This window comes from Thyridium curvatum (genome assembly GCF_004353045.1).
Source record: "Thyridium curvatum strain D216 chromosome Unknown NODE_8_length_716436_cov_74.480370, whole genome shotgun sequence".
Taxonomy (NCBI): Eukaryota; Fungi; Ascomycota; class Sordariomycetes; order Thyridiales; family Thyridiaceae; genus Thyridium; species Thyridium curvatum.
In genome coordinates this window covers 324616-338530 of record NW_022156763.1, presented here as the reverse complement: position 1 = coordinate 338530, position 13915 = coordinate 324616, and the positions used below count along the sequence as shown (strand labels likewise).

The 13915-nt window shown below is 58.5% G+C and overlaps 2 protein-coding genes across 2 annotated transcripts; both read right to left on the bottom strand.

The window, feature by feature from the left end:
* Positions 1-363: 363 nt before the first annotated feature.
* On the bottom strand, positions 364-3045 carry E0L32_002066 (uncharacterized protein; the record flags this gene model as incomplete). Its single annotated transcript, XM_031136215.1, has 5 exons — positions 364-527; positions 658-1016; positions 1090-1758; positions 1825-2470; positions 2526-3045. The coding sequence occupies 5 exons, from the start codon at positions 3043-3045 to the stop codon at positions 364-366; spliced, it is 2358 nt and encodes a 785-aa protein (XP_030989174.1).
* A 2138-nt stretch (positions 3046-5183) lies between these two features.
* On the bottom strand, positions 5184-7679 carry E0L32_002065 (uncharacterized protein; the record flags this gene model as incomplete). The annotated part of the gene is made up of 5 exons (XM_031136214.1): positions 5184-5897; positions 5935-6249; positions 6313-6639; positions 6772-6987; positions 7614-7679. The coding sequence occupies 5 exons, from the start codon at positions 7677-7679 to the stop codon at positions 5184-5186; spliced, it is 1638 nt and encodes a 545-aa protein (XP_030989173.1).
* Positions 7680-13915: the final 6236 nt, after the last annotated feature.

Here is a 13915-nt window from a genome sequence, read left to right as displayed (position 1 = left end):
TGGTGCTTTGTTGTCAGCGGCGCGCGTGCGGACGAGCCCACCCGCCCCTGTTTGTCGCACCCGGTTCAGCTCCAGCTGCACCGGTCGGTCCACTCAGGAGATAGGAAATACTCGATAGCAAGATTCGTATTTTATATCTGGATGACATTGCATTGTCGAGAGTTGCTTATTGTCTCACTGCCGCACATCATGCACACAACTTCCCTCCCGCCAGGGCCCCTCCCCGGATAATGTACCAAGTCGTTCACATACTGTCTCACAGCTCCAACAGCCACGCCGGAGAATGAGTGCCTAGCAATCTCGGGGTTTTATCACTCCCCCCTTGCTCCTTGCTCCCTCAGCAAGACCACCGCCGGCGTCTCTTCACCCGTGCCCGCCACCACCGTGAGCAGGCCCTTCCAGAATATGGCGTCGAGCCTCATGGCCGCCAGCTTGGCCAGCGGCCACGCCCTCGCCTGTATCCGCAGCGTATCGCGCCACTTGTTCAGCAGCGTCAGGTGCCGCGCCGCCATCTCGCGCGTTGTCGACTGCGCCAGGTTCATGAGGATGAACGTCGACACGTAGCAGAGTTGATACCGGACGTCTGTCCAGCACACGTCAGCCAACAGATATAGATCTCGGACAAAGGAGTCACGTGTGCTCCGGGTAGTCACTTACACGGATGCCAGAACGCGGCAAAATGCTGCGCCTTGAGCGACGACACAATCTCCGTCACCACCCTGGCGCAGGTATAGCAGTTCTCGAAGATGGTCGAGATGGGCTCCCTCGAAGTCTCGGTAGGCGAGAAGGTGCCGTGCATGAGCGGCCGCAGGAGCGCGCGGAAGATGAGGATCTCGAGCGTCAGGTGCGAGATGCGCAGCGATGCGCCGACCTCGAACTCCTCTGCCGTCAGGTCCGAGGCCGGCTTCGCCAGCAGGGGCAGTGTCTGACGCCATCCTTCGATCCGGGTCCGGAGGAGCTGCGCACGCGCGAGCAGGGCGGGCAGGGTGAGGGACATGCGGCTTCCCTTCAGGGTACTATTTCGCCGCGGTTAGTGCCCCCTCAACTTGGGTTTGGGGACTCCCAGCAAAGGAGCGGTCGGATACTCACTAAAACTCCTTCAACACGCCCGCCGCAATGACGGCCAGCCCGCACTGCGCAAGACAGATGGGCACCTGTCCCAAGATCGCGTCCCGCACCCTACCCTCGGGGTACTCCTCTCCTTCAAAGTCGCCGGCTGTCAGCTCCCCGACATCCCAGCTATCCTCATGCAGGTGCGATGGCCGCGAGCAGACGAGCGCCGTCCAGGTGTGCGCCGTGTAGGTGAACCACCACAGCCTGCGGCGCAGCATGACCTCTGTCCGCGGCACCTTCCACGCCGCGGGGTCGATGTTGAGCCCCAGCGTCTCGGCCAGGCCCAGGGCGGTGCATGACAGAGACCACAGAGAGGGCGGGTCGGCGGCGACGTGGCTCTCGGGCGGCATCTGCAGCAGCAACAGGCACAGCTGTAGCAGCGACAGGCGCGACGTGGAGCGCAGGGCGCGGTGGAAGCTGCGGTGGGCGATGGCCCAGAGGTTGTCGGCCGAGACCTGAAGGTAGCCCTTTGACACGCTAAGTTCGTCGTCGAGAAAGGTGAAGGGCGTGGCAAGGGCGTAGACGGTGCTGCGGATGCCGACGGATGTGGCGATTGTCGGCGCGGCGGGCTTGGGCGGGCGTGAGAGGACATTCAGGTCTGCGAGGGAGAGGACCGGGTAGCGCGGATGGACGTGCTCGACGTATCTGAGAGTCGGTTAGTGTGTCAGCTGCCCATGCCCCGTCGGATTCGATGTGTTGGTGTGCGCTTACAGCCTGAGCAGCCGCGCACCGAGGTCGGCCGAGACCAACTTGTCGAGCATCACCCCGTCGCCCTCTTCCGTCATCCCGTCAAAGAATAGCCCCTCCACCGCATCAACATGGTCCTTCCAGATCTCCTCATCCTCGAGGTTGATATGCACCGGCATCGGACCGTGGGGAATCCCCTCCCGTCGGTGCGGCATCCCATCATACTCGACGACCTGCCGGAAGTGTAAGCGGTACATGGGATAGGTGTCGTTGGCATTGTAGACATAGTGTCGCAGGAAGTACGGGTCCGACTCGCTGGATAGACCGAGTAGTTCGTGCGAGTAGCCTCCGTGTCCGTCGAGCGACAGATCGGGCGGCCAAGTGGATGATGGATGGTGCATGCCGGCGCTCGGCATCCCGGGACTGGACAGCTGAGGCGAGGCATGATTGGCGGAGCCTATGACGATGACTTGGTGGGGAGAAGACTGGGAGCCGATCTCGTTGGACGTCGTCGGTGACCGATGTGAAGCAGCTACAGGCGAGACACCAACCCGGGGTTGGAAGTCGTGCGTGCTCGAGAGGGCGAGAGCGTCTGACCGCCCGCCGCTTTCGTGGCTGGTGTGTGACTGAGGCGAGGCATGGCGATACTGAGCGTCGCCGAGAGAGGGATCTACAACAACAAGAGTCAGAGCCGTGTCCACGACGACGAGGGAAGGGCCGCTGACCAACACCAAACTCCATGACTCCCCACCGCCCGTCAAGAGGGCTCAAGCTCGGCAGCCAGAAAGAATCGACATCCATGGGCAAGGGCGGCACCTCCACACCACCAGGACCACCACCGCCCCCGCCACCGACGTCCCTTCCCGAGGCAGCCAGCAGGCTCTCCAAGAGCAGGTCGTCGTCCGGCGGCGGCGGGTAGCTGCTCCTCTCCCGCCTCCTCTGCTGGCGGTGGCGCCCAGCCACGGCGATGCCGGCGCCTGCGTCGCCGACTCCGGAGGGGGCGCGGGTGCGCGTCAGGGGACCCAGGACAAAGGTGCAGGCGCGGTCGAGCTTCCGGCACAGCTCGCAGGCGGCGTCGGGAGAGTGGATCTTGCACTGGATCTTGCGGTAGCGGCAGAGGTCGCAGGGCCGCTGCTTCTTGGAGCGATACCTGCGGCCGGCGGTCGTGGTGCCAGGATCCACGGTCAGCGTATCTGCAGCAGCGGCGTCGACCACGGTGGGCGCCGAGGCTACGTCTGTGGCCATGGCCACGGGTGTCTAGGAGACTATCTGGGGCAACTCGATGCGAAGGCTGATTACCTATGGCGGCGGCAGCGAAGAGGGATCTATCTTGGCTGGGTAGTTTGATAACGGGGGATGTTGACGGGCACGGGGTAGACGGGCAACTCTAAATTGATTCAATGGAGATGAGAAAAGAAAGGTGTGTGCTCTATAGGAGCAACCGGCTTTCTCTCAGACATGGCATGCAGGGACTTTCTGGAGAAACCATCGATATCGATAAGGACTTCTGAAGATTCAACATATTCACTCGACGTTCTTGGCGTCTCGATAACCGGGACACAGACCCAGACCGGGACCTCAACCCAACAACAGTCATGGATTTGACAGGTCGGACCGCACCCCGGAGCGGAGTTGGACAGCCGAGCCATGTCAGTAAGAGAAGAGGACCGCGCCAATGCGATAAGGAAGAGTGCGGGGCGGATCCCGGCCGAGCGAGGGCGAGAGATAGGTAGCTCGAGCTATCAATGTATTACTCACTAAGTCGGTAAATGCTTCGTAAGCAGTTGGTCCCGGCGGATGTCAGAGATAACGGTCGTGGCTTCGGAAAACATGACAGATCGCCAACCCATGTTGCTGGCAGTTCATAACCCCACGCCGCACGCGTCCCAGGGCTGCCTGGCGCGATCGATTCCTCGCTTTCGCGTGGCTTGCCCAAGTACGGACGGAGTACGTCAAAGGCGTCTCTCTCTCTCTCCTCTCTCCTCTCTCCTCTCTCCTCTCTCCTCTCAAGATGCAGGTTAGCTAGCCGGAAACTCGACCCTGCTCGGCGGACGTGTACCATTCCACGGAACCGTCGGTAGGCATCCCTCCCAGTAGGAAACAACATGGAACATCCTGCCCGTCTGTTAAAATGAGTAATTCGCGTGATCTCGTCTCCCCCGGCGGCTCTGCCCTGCCGTCAATCGTCGGCGTCTACACCCCAGTCGCCGAGACACCGAGACGGCAAGCCAATCATCAGCGGGCGATAAAAGCTGCCGCCTCCATGGCCCGGACCAGCTACCTTCCCTGTCGTTAAACTATTCCCTTGGCGCGCGCTCTCTCGGTGTCAACTTGACTGCCTTTCCTTGCCTTTGGCCAGAAGATGCGAGGGAGGCGCGCGCTTCGAATCAACAGCCAGCCACCGCCAATCTGCAGGAGACAGCCACCCCAGCGGGGATCATCAGCTAAATCCACGCTTGACGTACGTGTATTCAGGTACTAGACGAGTAGGCAAACGAATGCATGCCTCCCTGTTTGGCACCAATGGATTGCTCAGCGATGGCCCTCCGTGGGCTGCCCAGGGGAATGCGCTGTGTGTGTGTGTAATAGTGGACGCCTTTCAGGCCGCGTTGTAGGCCAAATGGTTGCTCAAGCACCCACGGGCGGGCGCCGCTGCAGGCAGCTGGAGCCTTTTCAGGCGCCCACCTTACCTCTGAGTTACCCAAGGTAGGTACTTCATTAGGTAGCTAGGTGGCTGTATCATCACCAAATGAATTACCTAAATTGATCACATCCATGGATCGTTCGCCTGCAACGGGAGCAGCCACACAAGTCACACGGGACAACTCATCAACGGAATTATAGCTAAGTATTTTCCATATTTCACCATTCTACCCTGGAAATAAAGTCCTATATGCCACAATTGATGCCTATGATTCCTCCCAAAAGACACCCTTCACGGGAGCTTCTTCGACAGGTGGTACTCTTCCTTCCCACGTCGGCAGAGATAAAAATAAATAAATAAATACAAATTGTAATATAAAAAAGGGTCGAGAAAGGTATGTTCAAAGGAATGGAGAAGAATGTGCAAAAAAAAGGGTCGTGGTGATAGCTTGCGCTATGTTTGCCAATATGTCAAAGGCAAATTTTGTTTCTGTTTGGTCGTGTCTCCTGAGGATGGGGAGAGGTCGCGAATGAATAAGAAATAAATGTGCCCTCCATGTTGTATATCCCAGAATAAATGAGTGAAGAGATGGCAGTAAAGAAAAGGTGCATTACTTTCATCAAACTCGGAGAGGGGAAAAGGAACAAATTAGACCAAAACGATGGTTGGTGTGATTTTGTCTGCCTTCGCGTCTCCCAAGCCGTATTTTCAACGTCGCTTGTCCTTCACACAAGAGAGCTTAGAACAGCGCAAACATGGCCGCAGCAGCGGCAGCCAGGACCTCGAGGCCGACGCGGGCGGTACCGGCGGCGGCAGTGGGGACCTGCGCGGGCGTGCTGACGGTCGGGCTGGGCACGGTGGCGGGCGCCTTGGTCGTCGTGACGAAGGCGGGCGTGCTCTGGGCCGGAGGAGGCGGCTGAGCGGGGTAGCTGCTCTGGGCCGGGGGAGGAGCAGCAGGCTTGGTGCTCTGGGCTGGCGGAGGGGGAGCAGGGTAGGTGCTCTGGGCTGGCGGAGGCGGCGCGGGCTGGGAGCTCTGGGCCGGAGGGGGAGGCGCGGGCTGGGAGCTCTGGGCCGGCGGGGGAGGGGCCGGGTAGCTGGTGTGCACAACGGGTGGTGGGGGAACCTCGGTGGTGACCGGGCAGACCGTCGTGGTGACGGGGATGGTCTCGGTGATGCACACGGTCGACTCGGCGGGGCAGTTGACGACCTCGGGGCCGCACGAGGTGATGGTGCGGGTCTTGGTCGTGTAGATGGTCGAGGTGGTGTACTGCGTAGTCTGCTGCTGCGGCGGCGGCGGAGCCTCGGTGGTGACCGGGCAGACAGTGGTGGTGACCGGGATGGTCTCGGTGATGCAGGTGGTGGACTCGGCCGGGCAGCTGGTGACCTCGGGGCCGCACGAGGTGATGGTGCGCGTCGTGGTGGTGTAGATGGTCGACGTGGTCCAAGACGTCGTCTGCGTGATGGTGGTCAGCGTCGTAGGGTAGGGCGACGTCGGTTGCGGCTTGCTCGAGGTGGGCGACGTGGGCGAGGTCGTGGGGTAGCTGCTGCTGGGCGACGTGGGCACAGTCGTGGGGTAGCTCGAGCTCGGCGACGACGGCGAGGTCGTAGGGGAGCTCGACGTCGGGCTGGTGGTGGGGCTGGTGGTGGGATACGGGCTCGTCTCCGAGGTGCTGGTGCTGGTGGTGCACGGGCTGCTGGTGGAGGGAGTCGTCGTGGGGTAGGGCGTGCTGCTCGTGGACGGCGTTGTAGTGGGGTACGGGCTCGTCTCCGAGGTGCTGGTGCTGGTGCTGGTGGTGCACGGGCTGCTGGTCGACGGCGTCGTGGTAGGATACGGGCTCGTCTCGGACGTGCTCGTGCTAGTGGTGCACGGCGAGGTGGTCGACGACGTCGTAGTGGGGTAAGGCGTGCTGCTGGTCGACGGCGTGGTGGTGGGATAGGAGCTCGTGCTCGTCTCCGAAGTGCTCGTGCTGGTGGTGCACGGCGAGCTCGTCTCCGAGGTGCTGGTGCTGGTGCTCGTGCTGGTGGTGCATGGCGAGCTCGTCGAGGGAGTCGTAGTCGGGTACGGGCTCGTCTCGGACGTGCTGGTGCTCGTCGTGCATGGCGAGCTCGTCTCCGAGGTGCTGGTGCTGGTGCTGGCGGTGCTCGTCGTGCACGGCGAGCTCGTCGACGGGGTGGAAGTAGGGTAAGGGGTGCTGCTGGTCGACGGGGTGGTGGTCGGGTAGGGGGTGGTGCTGCTACTGCTGCTGCTGGTCGACGGGGTGGTGGTCGGGTAGGGCGTGCTCGTGGTCGAGGGCCCAGTCGTGTGGGTAGCCGTGTAGGTGACGCACGAGCAGGCCGACGAGAACTTGTTGACGTCCTTGCAGTTGTGGAAGTCGTGGGGGATCTGGCTCGAGTTGGTGTACGTCCCGGCGAGCCACTTGACGCAGGCCGCCGGCGCCTCCTGCTTGAAGCGCTCGTCGATCAGGTTGCGGTAGCAGTTGTCTTGTTCCTAATGAGGGGAGGGGGTCAAATGTCAGCGACGCTAGTTCTCCCGTCTTGCAATGCTTTGGTGTGTGTGTGTGTGCACGCGCGTGTGGGCGCCGATGCGCCTCTCTGCTCTCTGTTGCCTGTCCGCCCGCCCAGTCTCGGTCTCCATTGAAATGTCTCGGGCAATGGCTTGGGAGGGGTCCCTGGATTTTTGGTGATTGCCCGCTGTCTTCTGATCCAGTTTTTTTTTTTTGACTTTCGCTTGGTTGAATGGTGTCCGGGGGCCCGGTCCTCTCCCCTCTCCCCTCCCTCCCCCTTCTCCCAGCATTCCAGTACCTGTTAACTACCTTAGTGGGAGTCGGAGCCCTTTTTCATTGGGGCCTGTCTCAGCGCGGGCCGTCGCAAGGGCACCATTCCAACCAGAACCAGTGCTCTGGGTTGGGACCAAAAAAAGTCGGAACCTCCCAAAAAGTGACAAACCCCAAGATCCGCTGCCGGGTTGAGGATCGGACGCAAGGGTGCACAGCCGGGACCCCGACCCCCGGTCTCCCGATTCCCGATCAAGCGAAGAGCCCGGACCGGCCGAGAGAGAGACAGACACACAAGACATGGGGGTGGTGCCAAGGCGAGACACAAAAAAAAAAGGCAGGCATGCAGGCCCAAGCGCGCGCATAACGAGGAGCACGGAGAGAGCACAACTTACACAGTCGGGATACTTCCATGCCGTGGCAGCGCCCACTGCCAGGGCCGCGACCAAGAGAGAGCGCATGTTGCTTGCTGGTCCTCTTCGGCGCAGGAGTGTGGTGTCGATTAGGGATTAGGCAGTTTCGTATGTTTGATATGACGGCCAGTCGTTGGGGATCCTTGCCGTCCCAAGAAAGCGAATGACCTTTGTTTCTGGCGACAGCGAGTGTGTCCAGTGTCCAGAAGCAGCGAATGTCGGGGTGAGATCTTTGTTACGAGATCTACACACAAGTGAATGGCTCTCACACGGGTATGTTGGCTGTGATGAGGAATGAAGGGAGTTCCAAGGAGGGTGTGTATCCCGGGATGGGATCAGGACGGGCTTTTATCAAAGAGAACGGGGTGGGTGGTTGGATCGAGCTTGACATGGCATGGGGCATGGGGAGTGAAAGAGACGCAACGGTCAAAGACCAGACGACAACGACGTCAAGGTGGTCTGGAGCCCACAACGCCACGCCAGATCGACAAGTGCGGCGTCAAACGGTCATGCACAGCGACTACTGGCTGGAGGTGAGCATGACGGAAGCAGAAAGTTTGCTGATCTTGGGAAAAAGACAGGCCGGGTGTGAGTGGATGAGAAAGGTAAAAAAAAAGAGGAGGAGGAGGACGACGACGACGACGAGGAGGGAGAAGGGTGGATGGGGGGTGTGGATGGATGGATGGGAACGGCTGATGGAGCTTTGGTCCCCCAGCAAGCGCAAGCAAGCAACGAACGGAGCAGACAAGCGATACGATGACCAAGATCCAAAGCTGGAATACGATGTGGATTCACTGCAAGATGGGGGAGACAACACCACGGTCCACGGCCCAGCCATCATGGCTGGCACTAGCCCGGGCAAGCCAGGTCGTATCTGGGATAAGCAGACGAGAGAACCTGCGAGGTTGGCATCTGGGCCCAACCCCATCATGGACGTCTGGATGCATGGTAGCTACGCTGCCAGACCAGCTTGGCCAGCTTGGCCAGCCATCGTCAACACGAAAGGAGAGAGAGAGAGAGAGAGAGAGAAGCATTGGGTCGCTTCTAGTTCGCCCAGTCCGGGGTTCCAGAATTACTTTTTTCCCAGAGTGGACTCGGCCAAAGCGCCCTAGTTGTCAGTAGTCAGGAGAGAGATTGGCACCAATGACAGCATCACGCGGGTCTCTTTCTTTTTGTGTCTAGAGTGGAAAAGGTTTGTGCAAGAACGCCGTTAGTTGGGCGGAAGACGCCGATGGGTACAAGTCTCGCTTCTGCTTGCGGGCTCCGTGGGCCGCTGCAACTCTGGCGCCAACGGGCGGTGGTGAGGTTGGGAAGAAAGCCTCGTACGTACAAGCAAATCCACACATGCATGCATGCAGTCAGCTACCTAGCCAGCCAGCCAGTCAGTCAGTCAACAGGGAAACAAAAATAAAGTCCAAAAAAAAAACGCGGCTCGAGTGGATGGATGCAGGGGTGTGGAGGGGGGGAAGAGGTTGGTTGGACAGGCGAGCAAGAGAAGGCCAGGACCAGGGCCAGGCGCAGACGCACAAGCCAGCGGCAGCCAGTCGATTTGCAGCCATCCCAGCGCTCAGCTCGTATTGTAAGTACGAGTTACATGCAGGTCGCGCCCGACCTGCATAAAGGGAAGTACATGAGTGGCGGGTGCGTCATGCACCTGTGCTGCAGCCCAGCCAGGTACTTGCATCGACTGTCCACGGTTTCCAGCCATCTGATCTGGCAAATCTGGCCACCAAACAAACGAGAGAGAGAGAAAAAACGAAAAAAAAAGAGAACACCGACAAAGGACAAACGGCTGGACGGCACGGGGACCACCAGCCCAAGGTATTCGATACCGGCGTACCGCCGCCCCCTTTTCCCATGGTTCTCTTGCCCCCGGTTTCGCCAATTCCCACCGTCCGTCAAAGAAGCCTCGAAATAAAGGTCTGACTGGAGAGGCCGGAGGCCCAGCAGCTGAGGAAGCCCCAGACGGCCGCCGGCCTTGGTTTGCGATGGTCACGTAGTCTAATTTCCAATAGTACCGTTTTGCTTTGCTGTTTGGGCGGCTCCCAGGCCCCCGGCTAACCCGGAAACAGCAGGGTGGGCGCCCACTACAACCCCACTATCGTTCGCTAGCCCGGCCAGCCACCCCACACGCCCACCGACCACGTTTGCCGGCTCCTCCCCTGAAACACAGCCCACCAGCACCCGAGCACACCGCGCAGCCCCTGGAAAATCTTGCCTGTACCCCGTAGGCAAACGCTGAACCCGGATTTCGAGCACCGAACCCACTTTGCACACAGCACAAGTGGCCGAGGCTCGCAAGGCTCGCTCAAATCAAAGGCGCTCTTTGCACCCGACGGCTTCCTTTGTCGAGGGTGACTCCACTTGGTAGGTATCTGGATCCATGGATTTCTTGGAATTCCTGATTTTTTTTTTATACCTCTCTGTGTCGAACCCTCAAATGTCATGACGTGTGCAAAGGCAACAGGAAAACCCGCATCCGGCACCCAATAGCCGTAGGCCGTAATCGTCCTTCCTCCATTCATTCATGGACGCGCTGCAGTGATGAAAGGCGCTCTTTGATCAATCGGTGAGTTGGATATTTTTTTATTTTATTTTTAGGTTTGGTGCTATTGGCTCGTGCACTCGTCCGAACTCGTCACCCACCTGCGATCATCATCATCAGATCGCCCAGAGTTTTGAGCCTCCTCTTTGGGCATGGGTCAGGGGGCCTCACTCAGCCTTTGTACAGCTGTAGGTACAGCTAAAGAGGTACCTACAGTGCTTACCTTGACAAGGTATGGGACATCGGTATCTTATTACCCCAGTCGCCCAACTGACCGCCTCATACAGCCTTTGACGCGACCGACATCAGCACAAAGAGCTGTGCTAAAACAGAATCCCACTGAAACAAAGCCACATTTCACAAACTATTTGCTTTTCCTTATCGTCTATCGCCCTTAGTGCCCAAACCGAGAACACCACAAGCCTCGGCGGCGAGAGACAGAGAGCAAACACCTGACCTACCATACTTACATAAGTACAAGTAGGTAACCTTACGGAGTGTAGGTACCTAGCTAGGTACCTAGGTAGGTAAAAGCCCCAATGCTGTATTTTTTTTCGGTCTATTTTTTCCCCCTTTTTTTTTGCACCTTCGCCGTTCTCCTCTTTCCGCTTTGGGGAATTGCCAAACAGGGTAAAGCTGCGTGCGGATCAGGTTTCGTCAGTGCTCCTTGCCAGCGCGCAAATTTCTCTCTCTCTCTCTCTCTCTCTCTCTCTCTAGCCGCTGGGCCATGCAAGTGTCTGATGGTCCTTTTTTTTCCCCTTTTCCTTCTTTCTCTTCTCGATTCGATCGCTTGTGCATGTGTGGTGCGGTCGATCTTCGTATTCACTGCGAGGTGGTGTGCTCCAGCAGCTCCAGCGCAGCAGCTAAGAGCACAAGCTGCAGCTGTTGTACGTACAGTGCTCCAGCTGTCTGCACGCTTGCGTGGTCGTTGCGAACAGGGTTAATAGGGGGGGTTACGTGATCGCTCAGTGGCACGGTGGCCCGTTGGCTGGCAAACTTGGGCGGTGGCTGGCCCCGGCCAAACCAGCCCAGCCTCAAGGGTCCCCCCCGGTCAAGCCTGGTGACTGGTGAGCTTGGCTTGGCTTGCACGGCTGGAAGTGTGCGTGCAGGAAGCCGGACAGTTGGCCCGTCCGGCCAGCCAGCCATCGCCCGATCCAATTCGCCTCAACCAGGTTTACCTACACTCACACCGAAGAGCAATGGAAGCCTCGGATTTGCATTTCGATGGAGCCCCCGAGGTGACATGCCACCTCCACCACAAACCGCGGCTCCGCACATCCTGGTCTCCCAACGACCTACTCCGTCAGCACGGCACGCCTACCGCAAGGAGTAACTTAGCTTGGTTACGGAGTACAACAGTTGAAGTACACTCTTGCGAAAAGCCGTTGTTGCCGGTGGGTAGGTGTACCTACCTACCTGAACTGCTCTCTTGCTGCCGCTAGCTAGAGGCGTGTCTCTCTTGCTGCACCCCCCACCAGCAAAGCCTCCACGCCCCGAGGGTGTTAGACTCACACTTTTCTGGGATTGCCTACCAGGCCGACGGTTGTATCAAGGCTGCTGGTGGTTGCCGTCGTACTTGTACTCGCCAGAGCTACCTACTGAGGTAGGTAGCTCAATCGGCCAGATACTGGGTCCGACCTGACGAGACGACCTGATCTTGGCCTTGGTTCGCACAGTGCAACAGCGCCCACAAGGTGCCACGCCGTGCCACAAGGTGGACGCCGTGCAAGCATACCGAGTGGTGTCTACTGTTTATCACCTTTACAAAAGCTCCTTGCACTTGGGATGCGAACTCTCAGCTCCTCCGTCCTGCTTAGGAACCCCCCCGTCTTGCCCTGACCCGCCTCGTGGATCCCCTGCTCATCAGTTCGGCATTCTGCGGTGTTTCTCCAATGCAACATCATATCATCACAGGCACGGTCTGCCGGGGCCTGGTCCTTTTCCCTTCTTTGCTTTGTCGGATTGAGTTGCCTAGTGCTTTTCTACATATAACTAGAGCAGCCTTGGTAATGTGTACACACCCATCCCCCATCGATCGGCCTCTCGTCGACAGGGGTCGTCAGCGTGAGATCATCGCCCTGTCTCCTCACACAAGCTGTCAAGAACGGTTGGGGCCAAGCGATACTTGCTTCTTTTGGCGTCGACAGAGGCTACTCCGCTTGGCACTGTTTCCTGGGGCCTGGCGTTGTTTGGCGTCGATGGCTTGCACTGGAGCTTTCGTCCGGTCTCGTTGTCGATGCGGCACCAAAGCTTGCTGATGTGACGAGCATGGAAGCACCGCACTAGCCTCCTCGTTTACTCGATCCACACCCCCGGCTCCGAATTGTGGATGGGTGTGCGCCGGCACGCCGCCAATGTTCCGAACGCCGGTGAGTGGCCGATTGCCCGCAGACGTTTCTTGATTTAGAAACAAGAAATGGGGCTCCGGTCGTGTTCGCCTCCCACACGCACACGATGCACAAAGACCCAAGGAAATAATAGCCTCCGCCCGTGCAGTAGCGTTCACGCATTTGTGATGTCACCGTACGGCAGTCTCGGCTCTTCCATCAATGCCTACTCGCACGAGTGGGTAGATGTGTATTCGCTGACTGATTTGCTCTAGCGGGTGGGTGTACACCACGACCTGCCTGCCGTACAGTCATGTTCGTGATCGAGATTTGTCTCGACATGATATGAAAGTGGTGGCTGGAGGTGGAACCCCTGTCGTGTGAGGGAAATCCGACCTGTGCGGCGAGTTTGGCAGACGTCATTCGTGCATGGACAGTAGCTTGCAAGCTCTGGACAGCGGCATGTCTGCCAGCTAGCTGGTCTTCCTGATGCTGTGTACCCGGAACTAAAAAAAAACAATCTTTGCGCTCCGTGTGCCTTCACTTGCCTGCGAACAAGCGGCCTCCATCTACTGAGACCTGCTGCCGGACCCGAAATCTGGGTCTCGTTTGCGAGGTCCGGCCCGAGTACGTCCTTCCACTGGGAGGAACTAGTGATGGTTTTACGAGGCTCATCTCCGTGCACCTGTACCGAGAACGCGAGGCTACTCCGAGGTGCCTCGGTGGTGACTTCCATTGGGTAATTGGTCATTACGGTACGCTGCACGCCGTAATAAGACGTGTGAACACTAGACAGGATCGAAATAGATGGGAAGCAGCCCCACTATCTTTGCCAGTCAGCTCCGGGCGCTCTTATTGAGGATCGGACATGCTCGGATTTGTGTATGCTGGAAGTTTTCAGTGTCCTGTTTATTCCGCTTCGCTGTCTTCATCATCGGCCATCACCCAGTCTGTCCATTGCCAGCTGCGGAGCCGAATCTCAGGCTGGACCAGTGCAGTCAAAAGGTGATTGTGTTGAGATACGTGTCTGTCCCCTCTACCAGTTTAGGCGTCACGAACGATGAGATTTCGAGGTTGGCAGTTGTTGAGACCTAGCGTTGTGAGGATCTCGTGTTGGATCATGAAACACAGTGAGACGTCAGCCTCCTAGATGAAAAAAAGCTAGCAAGAGATGGAGTGGTCATTCCCAACCCATCGACGAGGCTGGGAGTTGGCTGCTTTCTGGGTTCGAGCAAGACGCTCCGCACTGATATGTTGACCATTTCTGTCTGCTGTGATGATCAACCCGACAGTTGGTCTGGAGATGAATTTGCGGTTTGGTGTCGTCGAGGCTGTCTGATAAGACTGATGAGGCTGATAAGGTTGAAAGTTCCTTCCCTAGTAAATTGAGGTGGGAGGTACCACTCTGCCCC